At 39.1% G+C, this 17,273-nt stretch overlaps 1 protein-coding gene across 5 annotated transcripts in view; it reads left to right on the forward strand.

Annotated features, from left to right (window-relative positions):
- IPO11 (importin 11) overlaps window positions 1–16,777 on the forward strand; it is a 75,649-nt gene extending 58,872 nt beyond the window's left edge. For all 5 annotated transcript variants that reach the window (XM_080972434.1, XM_080972432.1, XM_080972435.1 and 2 more), the window contains exons 28-30: window positions 3,274–3,369; window positions 5,172–5,256; window positions 15,336–16,777. In XM_080972434.1, the coding sequence (XP_080828560.1) occupies window positions 3,274–3,369; window positions 5,172–5,256; window positions 15,336–15,500 (346 nt within the window). In that variant the 3' untranslated portion in view covers window positions 15,501–16,777. The remainder of the gene's footprint in view (window positions 1–3,273; window positions 3,370–5,171; window positions 5,257–15,335) is intronic.
- The last annotated feature ends 496 nt before the right edge of the window (window positions 16,778–17,273 follow it).

The following is a 17,273-nucleotide window of genomic DNA, read 5'->3' on the forward strand; positions in this document are numbered from 1 at the left end:
TGACATGAATCTTTGCAATGAATTATGCTTTAGTAGAGTAACTTAATTACCATTGACTCTGTAACTGTTGTTTGTTAATCAGATGGATAAAGTGGATTAGGTAATTATAGCATCCAAAAATTATACTCAGATTGCCTTGACAACATGAAAAACTTGTGTGGCTACCCACTCTGTTTTCAGAAGGGCCCATGTACATGTCTGTCGTTGCATAAATTGAGTCGTGATTCCTGCATTTGAGCTAGATGAGTTGAGTTAGATGACCTTTGGGGCTGCCTCCCAACTCTATAATTCTGTGATCTGCTGGACAGTTAAGTGTGCACACCTGTTTTCTGTGATCTTTCCAACTCCCTTTGAGGTGGAAGAATCACAACAATGAAATACATTCAAGATATCAATATACACATAACACCAGAAGAACAGGCGGGCCTGTTAATACAAAATGCATTACTACATTTGAGGCAAGCCAGCACATATTTTCAAGCAGATCTGACAGTTCTTTTCCAAAAATGAAAGACACCTATCTGTACTTCTGTACTGAGAGTATCTCAATCAGACCTGAGTGTGCAAACTTAACTACATAAAACCAGTTTTGTCTTGGAAGTATTTCAGAGTTGATTTTTCAAGGTTGCCAGCAGCATTCCCTAAATCATAGAAACCCGAATTCAAAGACTTATACAGTGGTACCTCGGGTTAAGAACTTAATTCGTTCTGGAGGTCCGTTCTTAATCTGAAACTGTTCTTAACCTGAAGCACCACTTTAGCTAATGGGCCTTCCTGCTGCTGCTGCGCAACGCCGGAGCACGATTTCTGTTCTCATCCTGAAGCAAAGTTCTTAACCCGAGGTACTATTTCTGGGTTAGCGGAGTCTGTAACCTGAAGCGTCTGTAACCCAAGGTACCACTGTATAGGAGAAGAGGATCAAGCTTAATTGGTTAGAGTGTGGTGCTGATAACGCCAGGGTTGCAGGTTCTATCCCCATATGGGCCAGCTGCATATTTCTGCTTTGCAGGGGTTCGACTAGATGATCCTCAGGATCCCTTCCAACTCTGCAATTCTATGATACTACTGCTACTCCACCCAGAATCCTCTACACATCACTGACCCTAGCCTTCTGATCAACTTATATAATGCTACGGTGTGCCTTGATCAAGGTGTATTCAGAACCAAAATATTCGGTTGTTTAGCACTAGGATCCAATTGATACTTTTAAACATTGTTTGGCTGAACACAAACCTCCTCGTGATCAGGAACCCTTCTAAAGGAAGCTTCTAGGTGCATCGAGCTGAATGTACTTAGAAACTCTCTTCAAACCTTCCTACTGAACCTACGAAGGCCTGAAGTCCAGCCATCATGTGGGAACACAGGGGTTTCTTGTGCATGCTACTGCTCCCTATTTAAGCCCTCATGTGTTTGCTCAAATACCCAAATAGGGCTACAGTTGTCCTCTCCTTATATGTTTATTTTAAAGCATTTTTACTCCATCTTCAGCTGAACTGGCTCTCTCACAATAAATAAAAGCAGGGCTGCCTCTGCCTCCGGTCTCGTGATCTAAAAGGCACGACCCCAAAGGGAAAGGGGATGTGAAAGAAAACAAGCAGACCTCGAGCACCAGTTCTCAAAGTTAAACACTAGTTCTTATAATGGCCATATGGAATGGAAACAATTCACAGAGAGGACGTCAGTAAAGTTCATCTCCCTAATCTCCACTAAATAAATGTTTCTGTGATGTACAGGCAATGACCATTTCACGCAGGGGTTCTGTTCTCTTACAGAGCCAGATTTCCCTGGAGAGAGGGATTGATTGTTAAACCACTTGGAACTTCAGCCCTGTGAGGCAAACAAGGGTCTTTTTTAACAACTGAGCACGCTTAGCAAGCTATAGTTCCCAGGATTCGTTTGTGAGAAGCCATGAGCGTTTCAAGTGATATGATACTGCTTTAAACTTATAGTGCTGGTGGATCCTTACACTGTAATCCTAACTATGGCTAGAAGAGTTTGGATTTGATATCCCGCTTTTCACTCCCTTTAAGGAGTCTCAAAGCGGCTAACATTCTCCTTTCCCTTCCTCCCCCACAACAAACACTCTGTGAGGTGAGTGGGGCTGAGAGACTTCAGAGAAGTGTGACTAGCCCAAGGTCACCCAGCAGCTGCATGTGGAGGAAGCGAACCCGGTTCACCAGATTACGAGTCCACTGCTCCTAACCATTATACCACACTGGCTCAGAAATCCTACTGAACTCAGTGGTGCCTACTCTTAAGTAACTGGGGTTAGAATTGCACCCATAACCTGGGCTGTTGCTTTTAAAATGAAAGAGTCTGGAAAATTCTGGAGGGGGAAATATGTTCTTGAGATTCATTAAAATTCTTATGCTTCTAAAAGTCACCATCTTCTTGCATTGAATTTTGCTTTTATATTCCCCTTCATTGGCGAAACCCCTGGACATGAAGGAAGTGCAAGAAATAAAAAAAGGTCACCTTTGCAGCAGCCATAATAGATACGAGAGACGCACCCTGCAGGCATCCCAAGATGGGGTCAGGCTGACAGATTAGGTCCTTCACATTCATTAATTCTGAGCTTTAACCACAAGTTGTGGACACTGAGCAACAATTTCAGAGATGAGTGTCTGCATCTTGAATTTAATTGTACGCAAGGCATACCAGTGCTATTACTAATTCAAGTTGCCACAGAGCAAGCCATGCATTTAAAGATTTTCCTCCGATCCACGGGGAAATCAGCACTTCAGATGAGGATTCCCTGTAAATTGATATTCAAGATCAGATCCTCAGTTATCGTTCCCGTCGATGGACTCCTCCATATAGCACTTGGGGCGGTGTACACATTTCATTTCTTCTGTTTTTAATTGGGTTCACATGCAGGCATGACAGATGTTCGGTGCTGTCAGTTTTAACAGTAACTGCTTGGGGCAAGAGGATTGATTCCAGCCCACCCCCTTTCCTCCAATATGTGATTGGCACTGTCAGAGCTAACCACTCCAAACCTGTTTGGCAGGTAAATGCTTGGAGCCAGTTATTGGGGAGGGGGCTGTGCAAGTGTTGTTTTCTTGGTGTGTGTTCTCTCATTTTCCCTATGGCCAGTTTTGCAGTTGCCTACGAGACAGAAACTACAGAAGTTTCTGTAGTTTGGAGTTGCTGCTTGCAAGTGTAAGCTCTAAATTAAAGGAAGTCGCTCTCCGGAGGTGTTCCCTTTAAAAAGTGCCGAGGAAATTTCCTGTTTAGTTAGTTGAGCTAAACTGTTTTCCTGTTCTTTTCCAGTATTATCCAAGATAAATTTTGTGGCATCATAAACATTTCCGTAGAAGGGCTTCACGATGTCATGACTGAAGACACGGAAACAAGAACTTTCAAAGAGTTAAGTGAAATGCTTAATTTGTTTGTGCCTGCTGCATTTGATAAGCTGCCAAGATCATCTTGGCTCAACCTTGTTTACGAATGTTAAGATGAAATTTGTATGCTTTGATACTTAAAAGTGTGAACTAGTGTGGCTATTCTAGATTGCCAGTGCCTTAATAGAGGTTGGCTCACAAATGTAAGTACCATATTTTTCCGTCTATAAGACACCTCCATGTATAAGACGCCCCCTATTTTGGAGGACTCCGATTTAAGAAAATGGGGAAAGATGTATCTGTGTATAAGACACCCCCAAATTTTTGACATTATTTTTTAGGGAAAAAACCTAGTCTTATACACAGAAAAATACGGTAATCATTTTGCATTCAAGTTTTATATACAGCCATTGACAAATGTCCATATTTATGTGTGCATACTTTTTTGTACAGATGATCAAGACTTGTTTAGTTTAGATCAACTTGCATTGGTATCATTGCTTATAAAGCCTGCTTAAATAAGCCTCTCATTTGGATTTACGGAACTGTATGCAATTATTGAAGGATTTTAAAGTAGGCAATTAGGAGCATAGATTTTTAGCTAATGTAGTGCCAACAAACCATTCCATCAGCACAAAGATTTATGCTTGTGACACACACACCCAGCACTTCAGAGAGCTTTTGGAGAAATCCAGAGCAGTTGTCCGAAAAGGAGAGGTGGGGTTCCTGCTGCACAAGCTTAAATTCCTGTGCAGATGGGACAGTTACTACACTGAATACAGGCCAGAAAAAACTGCCTTAGACCGAGTCAGGCCATTGGCCCATCTAGCTCAGTACTGTCTCCACTGATTGGCTGTGGCGCTCCAGGCTCCAAGCTGAGGTTGTTGGCTTGTTTGGTTGCATGATATCTGCACATGGATTCAGAAACAACAAAAAATGTTCTCTTATGTGTGATAGCATATAACCAGTGTGGCGTAGTGGTTAGAGTGTCAGACTGGAACCTGGGGGACCAGGGTTCAAATCCCCACTCAGCCATGAAGCTCACTGGGTGGCCTTGGGCCAGTCACTGCCTCTCAGCCTAACCTACCTCGCAGGGGAGGCGGAGAGCTATGTATGCCTTGGAGAAAATGGTAGGGTATAAATGCAATAAATACATAAAAATGCCTGCAGAGGAAAGCAGCAATTACAGAAGACATTGGCATGTTACAAGCATACTTGAGTCCACTCTTCACTGCCACCTGAAAGTATTGTTCTGTTGTGTTTCGATCCATGTTTTCTCTCATCCTCATCAAGAGATTTCTGGTGTTGCTGGCATAGCAATCTGTGATGATTGCTCTGGGTGCCTGGCTCATGAACTCTTTTTACACAGTCAATTTATCATGAGATTACAATTCTAGAGACAGGGAAGTAGAGCACTGATCAATGGGGCTTTTACATTCTGTTGCCTGTATCCAAAAGAATTTGGAGTGATGCTATAAACAGAGTTCAAGAAGCAGTGCAGGTTCCCTCTTGTGTTTATCTCTTTGTGAACAACAGGTAAATGTTGTTTTTTGTTTTATACCCTTGCTTTGAAGCCCTCACACACTATGGAGCTTTAAAAGTTACAAAACTGATCTTTAAGGATCCAATCGCAGACCCAAAGATAAACATAACATTGCATTTGTGACCTTGCGTTGCAAGCACAATTCCCTTTGTACAGTGAACCTATACGAGGATGCAACAAACAGTTTGAATGAGAAGACCAAAAAAAAAAAGTATATTAGACTTTTAACTTCTCTTGGCATGCCTAAGTTGAAAGCCCTAATTTATTTGCATCCTGTTTTTTAGTTGCATGCTGATGTCTCTTTCTGAAGAGCCCAAAGTGACGGAAGAAGAAGAGCCTCCCACAGAGCAGGACAAAAGGAAAAAGATGGTACGTGCCCAGCACTTCGAGTGTCGAAAGATGTAATTTAGCCATGCATAGACCAACTTTTTTATTCCTCGGTTTAATTGCTATCATGTCCGTTGTTCCTGAAACACTCAGCCCCATCCTGCACTGTGCAGTTAGGCTGTGATGTTCATGCTTCTACTGTTCATGTTTGTAGAAACAAAGCAGCATAGACAGGATTGTGATAGCTGGACTTCGGAACAGCATCTTTGGATTCTACAGAAAACTAGAACCATATTCACACACACAAAGAGAGAGAGAGGGGGGGGGGGGAGGGAGACATATAGAAGAAATTAGAAGATTAAGCCTGAGGAAACTCAAAATTTACCCAGAGGATTCTTTAGAATTCCTTGGATTGTTTGACTTTTGAAGAGCAGACCAATGCATACCACATCACACGCTGCTTTTGAAAATCCCCTCATTTCAAAAGCAGTTCGCTGCCTGGCACAGAGAGCCACTATTTAAGCAACATAAGCCCAGTGCCCCTTTGGGTATGCTGAACTGGTTGTGCATGTCGTTGGATCCTAGAATGCTGCCATTTGGCCCACCGTTCATTCGCTTGTTTATTTCATGAAATTTATACATTGCTTGGTTATAAAAAATAATAATCTCAAAGCAGTTCACAAAAAGATAAGACTAACATCAACAACAATTTACAACCTTACTTTAAAACTTACAAAAGTTAAAATACTAGAACAGATTAAAGTTACCTCAGATATTCTGTTGTAGACTTCAGTTTTCATGCAAAACTCTGGGGGCCCTTCCTCCTTTGCTTTCTATATACCAAATTGCCAGTATATTTTGCTCTAAAGATTTGATAATTAACACTGCCATTCTTAAAAGTTATTAAGACTTGGCTTTCCCCATCTTGTTCACATCTTAATTTAGCACCTCCAGTGCCTGTAACCTGGAACAGGGAACTTAATAATCTATCCTTTTGCTTTTTAAAAACATAGCTCAGGGCAGTTTATGACAGACTGAGGAGTTATTCCTCACAAACTGAGAATAACTTACTCCTGCTTGGAATAACTGCTTAGAGTTAATAGCTTTTTTAAAAAAAATAAAAAATAGAGTGTTGAAAAAATGTGAAATAATGGCTTGAAAATGATCAAAAGTAAGGAAACATTTTATGCACAGAGGATCTTCTTTAATTCATGTGTGTGTTTAGAATAGTATAAACCTACATCAATAAATAACAAAAAAAAGCAAGATAATTGATCCCCTTTTATATAACATTCAAAATATAGGGCACATGGATAATTTAGTATGCAGTTGATTAAAAAAAACTACACATATGTACACACACACAATATGCATACTTATATGTATATGGTCTGCAAAACTTGCAAGAACAAGATTATAAATGGGGGGGGGGGGAATACTAGATAACTGGTGATAATTTTATTGACCAGTGGTTCCACATAGTAGGGACTGGCATTTGGTTCATTCTCCCTCCTCTGAGTGAGCAGCTGGTGTGAATTTGATGCTCCATGCTAGCAGAGACCCAGAAAACATGATTATGTCCTCTGACTAAAGGGGGTAGGAAGATCACATGAAGAAGTCCTTGTGTGTGACTCGGCAAGAGAGCTTGCTATCCTAGCAACTGAGTGCTAGTCCCAGCTCATAGGGCAAGGAATAGGAATGTTCATACTCCCGTCTGAAACAGATTAGGAAGTTCATCCTGAGGCTAGTTTGCTTTCATGCCCAGTTTTTAAATTAGGTTTATTTCAAATCATTTGCCTTTCCTGATTATGAAGTTTGTGGGAACCACCAGCTATAATGATAGGCTAATAGAACAAGGAAGGAGTTGGTGATTGTCATGCATGTGGGCACCAATGTCACTTGAGATTTGACCACTGGCCCCCAAACCATGGGTATCCATACGCTCTTGCTTCACTGGTCAATAATACTTCACAATATATCCAGTTCCTTTAAAGAATGTGTTCTGCAAAAGAAGGGGTGGGAAGTGTTCGTTTGTCATTTAATATTATCTCAAATACCGATGGTGTTCCTCACTGCTGAAAAATCCAGTTGTGTTTTCTCAACACAACTCTATCACCCACAAATTGAAACTCTGCTGTTCTAATTGGCCCTGTACGTGACAGGAATAACATTCCTGAAAAGTAGAATTTTAAAAGTTTTACTTGATAATCTAAATTGAGTTTCAGGGCGCTCATTCCTATATTTCCAGCGGCTTCACACTACAAAACGTTACTGCACATAGACAATGATCAGAAATACGAGGGAAGTATTTTTTTTTATTTTAAATAATATTTTTTAATTTTCAACCGTTTAGACACAACAAAATAGAAAAAAGAAAAAAAGAAAAAGAACAAGCATAACAAAATAAGACACAAACCATTTAAAACACAAAACAATTTCAAAATCTTATCTTTCATTCTCTTATTTCCACGACCTCCTCACACCTCCCTTTTTGTATTCCACTTCTGTTAATTGTTTCAGCAATTCCTTTCCATCTTCCTCTGTTTTCTATCCTATAATTATCTTAACATATTCTAACCTTATTTTTCCCTTTAATACTCTATTAATCTATTTATACTTAATTCCTTTTAGCATTTCTACTAGAGCCATATAACTTCATTCCAACATTTTTCTTACATTCATTATTTTTACAGTATTTCTATAAATAGTCTTAAACTTTTTCCAGTCTTCTTCCACCGACTCTTCTCCCTGGTCTCGGATTTCTGCCAGTCGTTTCCGCCAATTCCATATAGTCCATCAACTTCATCTGCCATTCTTCCCGAATAGATAAATCTTGTGTCTTCCAGTACTTCACAATGAGTATTCTTGCTGCTATTGTTGCATACATGAGAAAAGTTCTATCCTTCTTTAACACCAATTGGCCGACCATGCCCAGGAGAAAGGCCTCTGGCTTCTTCAAAAGGGTATATTTAAATACCTTTTTCATTTCGTTATGAATCATCTCCTAAAGTGTCTTAATCCTTGGGCATGTCCACCAAAGGTGAACTCTAATCCTCAAATTCGTCTGTTTTTCGTTAAGTTCAGTCATAGCAAGCGTCAACTTATGTTCATCAGGTTGCCTCTGTAGGGCTAGGGCTCTCTTTCTCTTTCTCTCCAGTTGTGTTACTTTACATTCAGCAACAACAGCAAGGGAAGTATTTTAGGATTCCATAGTGAGACACAGCCATGCTTCCATGAAGTGCATGTAGTTGCTCTAGATTCTGTAGCCACCCAATGAGTCACAGATGTCCATATTATAATTAAGCAAGATACAGTGATTAAAACTATAAATTAATTCCAGGGAGGTTTATGGTTTTGTTTCTATGGAAAAAAATGACTCACATGAGAGAAGTAAATACTGTCTTTGCTGGTATGTCCTCCTAAGTTAAATGGAACTTACCTCCAAGTGGGTGTGCATAAGATTGCAGCTTCAGAATTAGATATGTTTTGCTTATAAGCCTATAGCTTGAAAATGTTACAGCAGTATGAAACACTAATCATCATTAATGAGGAATAGAAGCAGAAGAAAGACATAGTCCAACATGCAAGAATAAAAGACATATTTTGTATAAGACAGAAGTAAGGCAAAGGGAGATTATTCCCCTATATGAACGACAAGAAATAGAAAATTACTATCCAGGCTCATTAATGGAATTCTTTTTTCTACTTATCAAAGGTTCTAATGAGGTTTGTGCGGTTTGCTGAAAACTTGGCTGGTTTACCTAGGCCTTTCCTGGCTGCTAATACTAGGTATATTACACTTGAACTGCTGACACCAACACTGAAGGGAACAGAGAAACAGAAACTCAGTTCTGAAATGTCTCAACTTGTGAAGTTAGACTATAGTACTTTAAAGTTTGGTGAAGAATGCCTCCTATTGGCTAAGTGAAGAACTATCACAAACCCTAGGAATTAGAATGACAATAATTCCATTTTTTATTTATTTTTTGGTCACAAAGTTAAAATCGTTTTTCTTTCTACAGAAGTAGATTTAGTGACTTCTGAGCCACTTAAAGTCACAACGCTTCTTGGGCTTTTGAGAGCTTCTTCTGCTTTCTCCTTGAATCTGATTAGTCTGAATGGCCTTGTTTGTGATTAGAATTAAGATTTGATCTGATTGGTGGTCCTCAGCAAAATTTCTGGGAGCCATTTTAGCACTGAAATCCTAAATCATCACAAATTGTATTCATACAGACAAAAAGACATTTGTGTGCTGTGAATGTTTATTATGCATTGAGTTAGCTACAGTGGTACCTCGGGTTAAGAACTTAATTCGTTCTGGAGGTCTGTTCTTAACCTGAAACTGTTCTTAACCTGAAGCAACACTTTAGCTAATGGGGCCTTCTGCTGCTGCTGCATCGCCGGAGCATGATTTCTGTTCTCATCCTGAAGGAAAGTTCTTAACCCGAGGTAATATTTCTGGGTTAGCGGAGTCTGTATCCTGAAGCGTATGTAACCCAAGGTACCACTGTATTTTATTTCTATTCCACCCGCTTTCATTCCAAATGAATATATCATAATTTCAAATTTTAGAATACATATATCTTGCAGTCCATGAGCACACACCAAAAGGCCCTCAGCTACTAATGTGATTTCCAAGTGGATGGATTTAGATGCCAAAAACCACACAGTAGCCTCTTCGGAATTTTACTCTGTGGCAGGTACAACCATATGAGTAAGCAGTCATTCACAACCTCTGACTCATACAGCAAAACCCTATCATAGCTGTTCCAAAACACATGCAAAAAAAAAATGTGTTTTAACACTTAATCCATCCATGTTGTGTGATACTATTAGAACCTCTCCTTATGATAAGCACTTAAGGGGCTATTGCCTAACTCCCAGTTGCCTGAATACACTCTTTATTATGTGTTTGCAGTTGATTTGTAGTTAGAATTTTTCAGCTGGTTCAGAGTACATGGATTTATATGCTGAGATTCTGAGGCGAAAACTAAACACTGGGTGCAATTGCACATTGCCATGGCTTGCTGTGAATGCACATGGCTTAGTAGTGCATGCTGCTGAATCATTCCTGTTTTGTTCCTCCCTTTCTTGGCCTGGGAGCCATGGCTTGAAGCACAAATCTTGGATTGCCATGGTGTGTGAACCTGTGTTAATGGTTTGTTTCTCTGCAAACAAACCAGAGTGCCAGGCCAAGATTAGTTATTGGCTTACATGGTTTCTTTTGGAGAAACAAACCATGAGCATTGGTCCACATGCCCTTATAGACAAAGGCCAAGGTTTGTTCCTTCCAGTTCAGTGAAGGGAGGACAGAAAAGGGAGCGATTCAGCAACGTACTCACTGATTGTTCATGATAAACCATGGTACTTCACAGATTCTGTCATGGTAGGCAATGGCATAGGGAAGACAAGGAAACTCAGGGCTGCTGCTTTTTGTAAGCTCTAGTTCCAGTCTTACAATTCCTTATATTGTAGTAGAAAAAAATATAATCTTGCTTATTAGAACCAGCAATATATATTAAAAACCCTATTTTGTGACTTAATCTTTGTTTAGCGTAATATGCTTTGAAAATCTTTAAGAACATGCTGATTAATCATGAGTAATTTTTATTTGCAGGATGTAATAGCATTACATTATGAATTGTGGTTTGTGTAGTTTTCCCCCCATTCTACCCTCTAATTGAAAAATACATTAATGACTGAAATAATTTGTCTCTTTGTAGTGATTGATTTCAAAGAGTATAATTAGGTTACCTCTCATTTATTGACATGAGATCACCTAGAATAAGTTTTTGATTCATTAAGCATGAAATCAAATCTCATTAGCATCGTACTTCATTTGAATTTGGACGTTTTCGATACATTCTTCATTGAGTGTAAATGATATAAAATTATTATTCTAGCACTGTTTAATGGGGGCCAGTATGAACCGTATATATTAATGAAAGGATGGAGACTTTGGGGTAAGCGTATTGTTGATCTCACCTGGGGCAAGGAAGCATTTTATAACTCTTTGATCAGATGATCAAATCTTGGCTTAATAAGCCAGACATACACAGAGCCAACTTTAAAGTTGTGAAACGAGGAGCAAAGCAGTTGTGTGTGGGGTCCATAAAGCTTGTACATGCCAGGATTTAATCATCCAAACAAGTATACTAATTTTATTTCTTACATTTTAGTCAAGATGCTCTAAAATTAAGGCGCTTTAGAAATATATATTGCCTTTTTGAAGGCGCACTCCCCAAAGCAAGTCCTAAAAGGAGGTTGCTGTATGTGTAAACGAACATAGATTTTTTCATAGAAGGTACATTATAAAATATTGACTGTGTTTCCACCTGATAGTGTACGTAAATTATGCTAGAACATAAATTTATTAATTCAGTTCTCAGTGAAATTGGTAGTTTATGGGTTTCCCCCCATCCCCTAACAGCTTTACTGCTTAGCAGCAATAAAGCTGCCAAAATACAAAACTATGGAGCATTTAAGTCAGCAGTGTAGAATTACAGGTGTTGCTTTTATTAGCATGCTATATTTGTATGCCATCTTTCAGCAGGAATTTCCCCAAAATGCTTCATGTAAATATGTTGAAAACTAAAGTATAATATACAATAAATTAGAATCAAGGCTAGAAACAGCAATACAGATTTCTGAACAAAAGCCAAATTATCAGCCCCCCCGCCCAAAAGCTCAATTTACCAATAGCCAAAGTTTGCCAGTTTTCAATAAGATGCAAGAGAAATTGAGGTCATATCCATACCACACATTTAAAGCACAAGGCTTAAAAAAATCCTGGGATAGAAAAATTCCCAGCATCCTTATCAATAAACAGTTCCCAGAATTCTTTGGGGGAAACTGTGTGCTTTAAATGCATGGTGTGGAAATACTGTAGTTCAGGGGCCACCACAGAAAAAGCCCTCCTTTCACCTCACAGCCAAGTAAGACTTGCTGACAGTAAAGCCTGGGCACAAACCCAAGTTTGTGATATCTGTGTTGTGTTGTTTCACTAAAGACAGTCTTTTTAGTGCTAATGTTTTACTTTAAACATTTGAATATTCTTTGATTAAACCATAATTATAAGATACGAGCAAAAATAGGCATTAAGTGGCTGTGTAGCCAGACAAACTTTCTAATGGAGTAAAAAATAAAAATGCAACAATACACCGACTAATTGTACAAAATATTAATTATTAATGTGATTTTCAAATTGCTTTTCTCTAGGATACTTAAGCACTTGGGACTATTTAGTCTCATTGCCTCAGAGACATTTGCAGATCTGCCTAAATTTCTAAAACCCAGTTAAATATTAGTCTCTTGGCACTGATGTTCATTCCGCGGTGCAGCTTGTTGTGTTCTTATGGAAATGAAACAGCAGCGGCAGCCATTGCCACAAAGCTAGTTTTTAATTTCCAAAAAAATGCCTCAAATAGCATAGTCAGGCATCACATATTGGAGGTGGGCCCCTCCTAAAAGCACGTGCAGAGGGTGTGTGTGTGTGTGTAGTTATTACTTATTTATTTCTATCCTATTTATATGCCAAAACGGCCACCTCACAGCAACCCACCACACCAAGCAGTCACTGCTTTTAACTAACTGCTAGATACACTGGGTTGTAACCAACTGTGAATAATTGGGCATGCGGACTTGACTTCCATGAACGCAGTGGGACTTCCCTCTCCCTGCTCCCCCGCCACCAATGTATGGGGGAAGTTCTGTGGAGCTTGCGGAAGTTGTTCCAAACACACAGTGAGTTTTTTGGACACGGCCCTTAATCTGGGAAACTGTACATGGCTATAACATCTACATGGGACTCAGGTGGTGCTTTTGTCTAAACCACTGAGCCTCTTGGGCTTGCCGATCAGAAGGTCGGTGGTTCGAATCCCCGCAACGGGGTGAGCTCCCATTGCTCAGTCCCAGCTCCTGCCAACCTAGCAGTTCGAAAGCATGTCAAAGTGCAAGTAGATAAATAGGTACCACTCCGGCGGGAAGGTAAACGGCATTTCCGTGCGCTGCTCTGGTTCGCCAGAAGCGGCTTAGTCATGCTGGCCACATGACCCGGAAGCTGTACGCCGGCTCCCTCGGCCAATAAAGCAAGATGAGCGCCGCAACCCCAGAGTTGGCCACGACTGGACCTAATGGTCAGGGGTCCCTTTACCTTTTATAACATCTACCTTTGTAATGCCAACATTAGCTTTGTACATTTCCACATTGATCACCTTTATTCTGCTGGATTCTGGAAATACTTTAGTAAACTTCCATTTTAACATTTTGTTGGGATGCGGCACAGCTAACTAAGCTGTTCTATCAAGGAAGCTGCTGCCGGCTAAAAATATTTTGGAGAGGCTCTCATAATTAGAAAACTGCTAAGGTTGGTTAAACTAGTCTGACAGAATAAGTGATTTCTTATTGTTGCCTAGGGAGATGAGATACTATTAATAAGTTGACAGTTAAACTGCACAGGATGAAGCAGGGCTACAGCACTATCCCTATTTAGGTCTTTGTTCAGACAACAATACTGTGACAGGCAAATAATCGTTAATTTGATAAAGTAGTACATAACAATTTGCAGAACAAAATTGCAGAATTTAGCAAATTATTTTTTTCAGTTGCTCTTACATGATTAAAAAGAAATATATATCAAGACATCTCTTTTTCTTACATCCCATTCTCTGGTCCCACTGCATAATGGCACCATAAGGTACACTATTTGGCATCACAGAAGACAAGAGTAACATTGGACGGGGGGAAGACACAAGCAGGTCTAGAATCGAAACTTCTAGTTCTGCAAAGTGACACTCTAACCACACAACCACAGGGACAAACAGGAGAAAGGATTAAAGAGTGTTCAATCTCAGAAACGAAAAGAATTTGAGGATGGGAAAGATTTGGAAACCTTCTTCCAACAGAGCTGTTATTTATTTCAAAAGAGTATAAGAAAACAGAGTTTCTTGACCTGTAATGGACAGGTTCCAGGCTTTCCAAGCAAAGAGCATCCATATTTGTTTTTGTTCCTAATATAATTCCTATTAATATAATTCCAATAACTATCTTATTGATGTTTGTGGTGGTAAACTCACTTTTAATTTTAAACCCAATCCCAAACCTTGGACACAGACGCTACTATTAATTCATTATAAATCACCATTGTAAATCACCATGTAAGCTTCTGTTTGAAGGTATAGTTTGCTATTTTAGAGTTTTCTTCAAGTTTCTCTCCCCTTCATTGAATGATTTGGGGGAGGGTATTTTTAAAATCAGTCAATTTGTTGTAAATGCAGTTTTAAAAAATAGCTAATGTTACATGACATAAGGTGCTTTTCTCAAACAGAACTTTGCAATTTATGTTCTCAGTTTCCCTGTAGATTTCCCCATAGATTTCTCTGAACAATATCTTGCACAGTTAGAGGACATGGTTGTTTTTATGGCTGAAGGAGATTCTTCAGCAATTACTTGGGAAGGTGATAGTCTCAATTTCCATAGCAATTCTGCTTCGTAGTTGAGGTCTTGAAACTTGGTATTTTCTAAACCTTCACTTTTGAAACGTTGCCAGAAGGCACTGTGTGTATCTCACTGAGCACTGGAGAATTGAAAGAGACTCCACAGCCTTCAAATAATAAATATATATGTTTATAATCAGAGGGAGAAAGATCAGTCAGACCAATCCAAAAGTAATACTGCTTGACATTTGGGCTGAGGCTGTAGCTCTGTTGATGTGCAGATCTTAACACCTATTTGCTTTGCCTTACACTTTTTTAGCCTGGGTATTCTGAGCTATTTCTTGGTGAAACATCTGTCTGAGTTGGCTAATGAGAAATTTAACAGTGGTACTTAAGCTTTTAAAATTTCCTGAGAGAGGTAAAACTGCAAAAATGAAGATATCTGTCGTTTGGGGATGTGAGCAATGTTAAATTAATGAGCACTGCAGCTAAAGATTAATTTCAATGGATGAAATAGCAGAGTTCCTCTTTGGAAGAATTTGGAACGGGCAGATGTAAGAATTGCAGAAAACAAAAGCTTTTTTTTTTACTCCAACTTAGATTATAAAATAGATGAATGAGTCATCGTTGCCCTGGGTCTGCCTGCTGTTTTCATTATTATATATTGTTCTTATCTGTATCCCACAGCTTGCACTGAAGGATCCAGTACACTCTGTGTCGCTGCAGCAATTTGTATATGAGAAGCTAAAAGCACAACAGGAATTGCTGGGAGAACAAGGCTTTCAGGCGCTCATGGAAACTGTGGATACAGAAATAGTCACTCAACTCCAAGACTTCTTACAAGGCTTCTGAAAAAGCAGAGACAAAAATTTCTACTTCTCTTTTCTTCACTTCAACATTATAAGGGCAAACTAAGCAGCCTTACATCTAACTGCAAAACCCAGCTTTTAAGAGAGAATTTCTTTTGGCAGCTACGGAAAAAGAGGCTATGGCGCTGGATTATTGTTTTTTCCAATTAAGACAAGATTGAAATAATAAATATAAACTCTCTTCTAATTAGTTTTACATGCTTGTTTCACGAAAATGCAATTTGCATATGGAGTAAAGGTTTCCGCACACGAGAGGCTATAAAAGCAGGTGTTTAATTTACTGTTTGTAGAATGGCAGTGGGTTTGATCTTCCAATCATGTGCTCCTAACACTTAAGAAATAGTGGCTACAGATTTTTTTTTCCTGCAAGGATATCAGCTCTCTTAGACTGCCTTACACTTTTGTTTACTATTCAACTTGTAATAAAATGTAAGGTTTGAAGAGTGAAGGGAAGGAATGTGAGGTGAGCAAGTCCTCAACTGAGTCTTCAATTTAAATAGTATAAATAGTGGCAAGTATTCTAAGGGTTTCCTCTATGGGGAGTTGGACGTCTTTTGCAAAAAAAGAAAACCAATAAGGTCATCCAAATGTTTTGAATTTACTATGTTGATTACCTGTAGAATGTAAAGGTTTAATAAATTTGCTTTTGTCTTAGCTCCTCAAAAATTATTTTGATTTAAAATGTAGCACGTGGACCCAGTGGTGGATTTCTCTATGTGTGAGTTCAAAATTGATAACCTGGTCTCAGGATGATGGGAGGTGAATATATTGAATATATTATACACCCTAAATGAACATGGTGCTTGGGTATATGTATCCTGCGCCTCCTTTAAAATGGTTAAGTGTTGTGAGATAGCACTTAATATCTTCTGGCTGATTCTGGGAGAATGGGAATGACAGACCTCAAGTCTATCTGGGAAAATGAAGAAGGCTACACATCAAGGAAAGGGAGTTGAGAAACTTGTAGGTTCCCAGAACCTTCATTCCATTTCCTCCTATCTCACTTCCTAATCTCCTATTTTAAGAAGAGGCTTGGTTGTTTTTTCTTTTTAGGCAAGGCTTCTTAAGTCCACCTGTTCTCTAATGTAAGAAATCAATTTTTAAGGAAACAAATCAGAAATATGCAATCAAAACGTTAGTATGATACTTGCTGCAGGAAGCTGACAACTCTATGCAACTGTGGGGAGCCAAGTTTGCCATGTAAACTGTAGGTTACAAAGTGTACTAGAAAATAAAACCCGATGTTTCCAGAATTCAAAAGAGTAGAATTTCAATTACATTTTCCAGCAATACCCCACTTCTTTCTTATTCTCTAAGACTGCATAGAACTCTTATCAGTAATTCAGAGGCAGTGCCTCCTTCAACACACTTCTTGTAGCTATAAAGAATAGAAGTGCAGTGAATTTTAAGTAGCAATATTGCCATATTGCATTCCATTGTGCATCTCCCATGACCTTAGGTTTAGTCAGAGATTTATATTGCAATCCCTTCTCAGGAGTTATTCTCATTGAGCTCAGTGGGACTTACTCACAGGTAAGCATGTATAATAAGATTGTAGCCTAAGGCCAAAAAAAATGTTGCCAAAGCCAAAATAACATTAACATTAAGATACAATTAAATGTGTTGTAAAATGTTTTAATGGTAATGCAACCATTAGGATTAGGAAATTTCACAAAATGTACAGCTTTAAACCTGACTGAGTTTGGGTACTAAAATAGCTGCAACTAAATTTTGGAACATTCATCCCTTCCCCTTC

This window comes from Podarcis pityusensis (assembly GCF_964106645.2).
Source record: "Podarcis pityusensis genome assembly, chromosome: 11".
Classification (NCBI taxonomy): Eukaryota; Metazoa; Chordata; class Lepidosauria; order Squamata; family Lacertidae; genus Podarcis; species Podarcis pityusensis.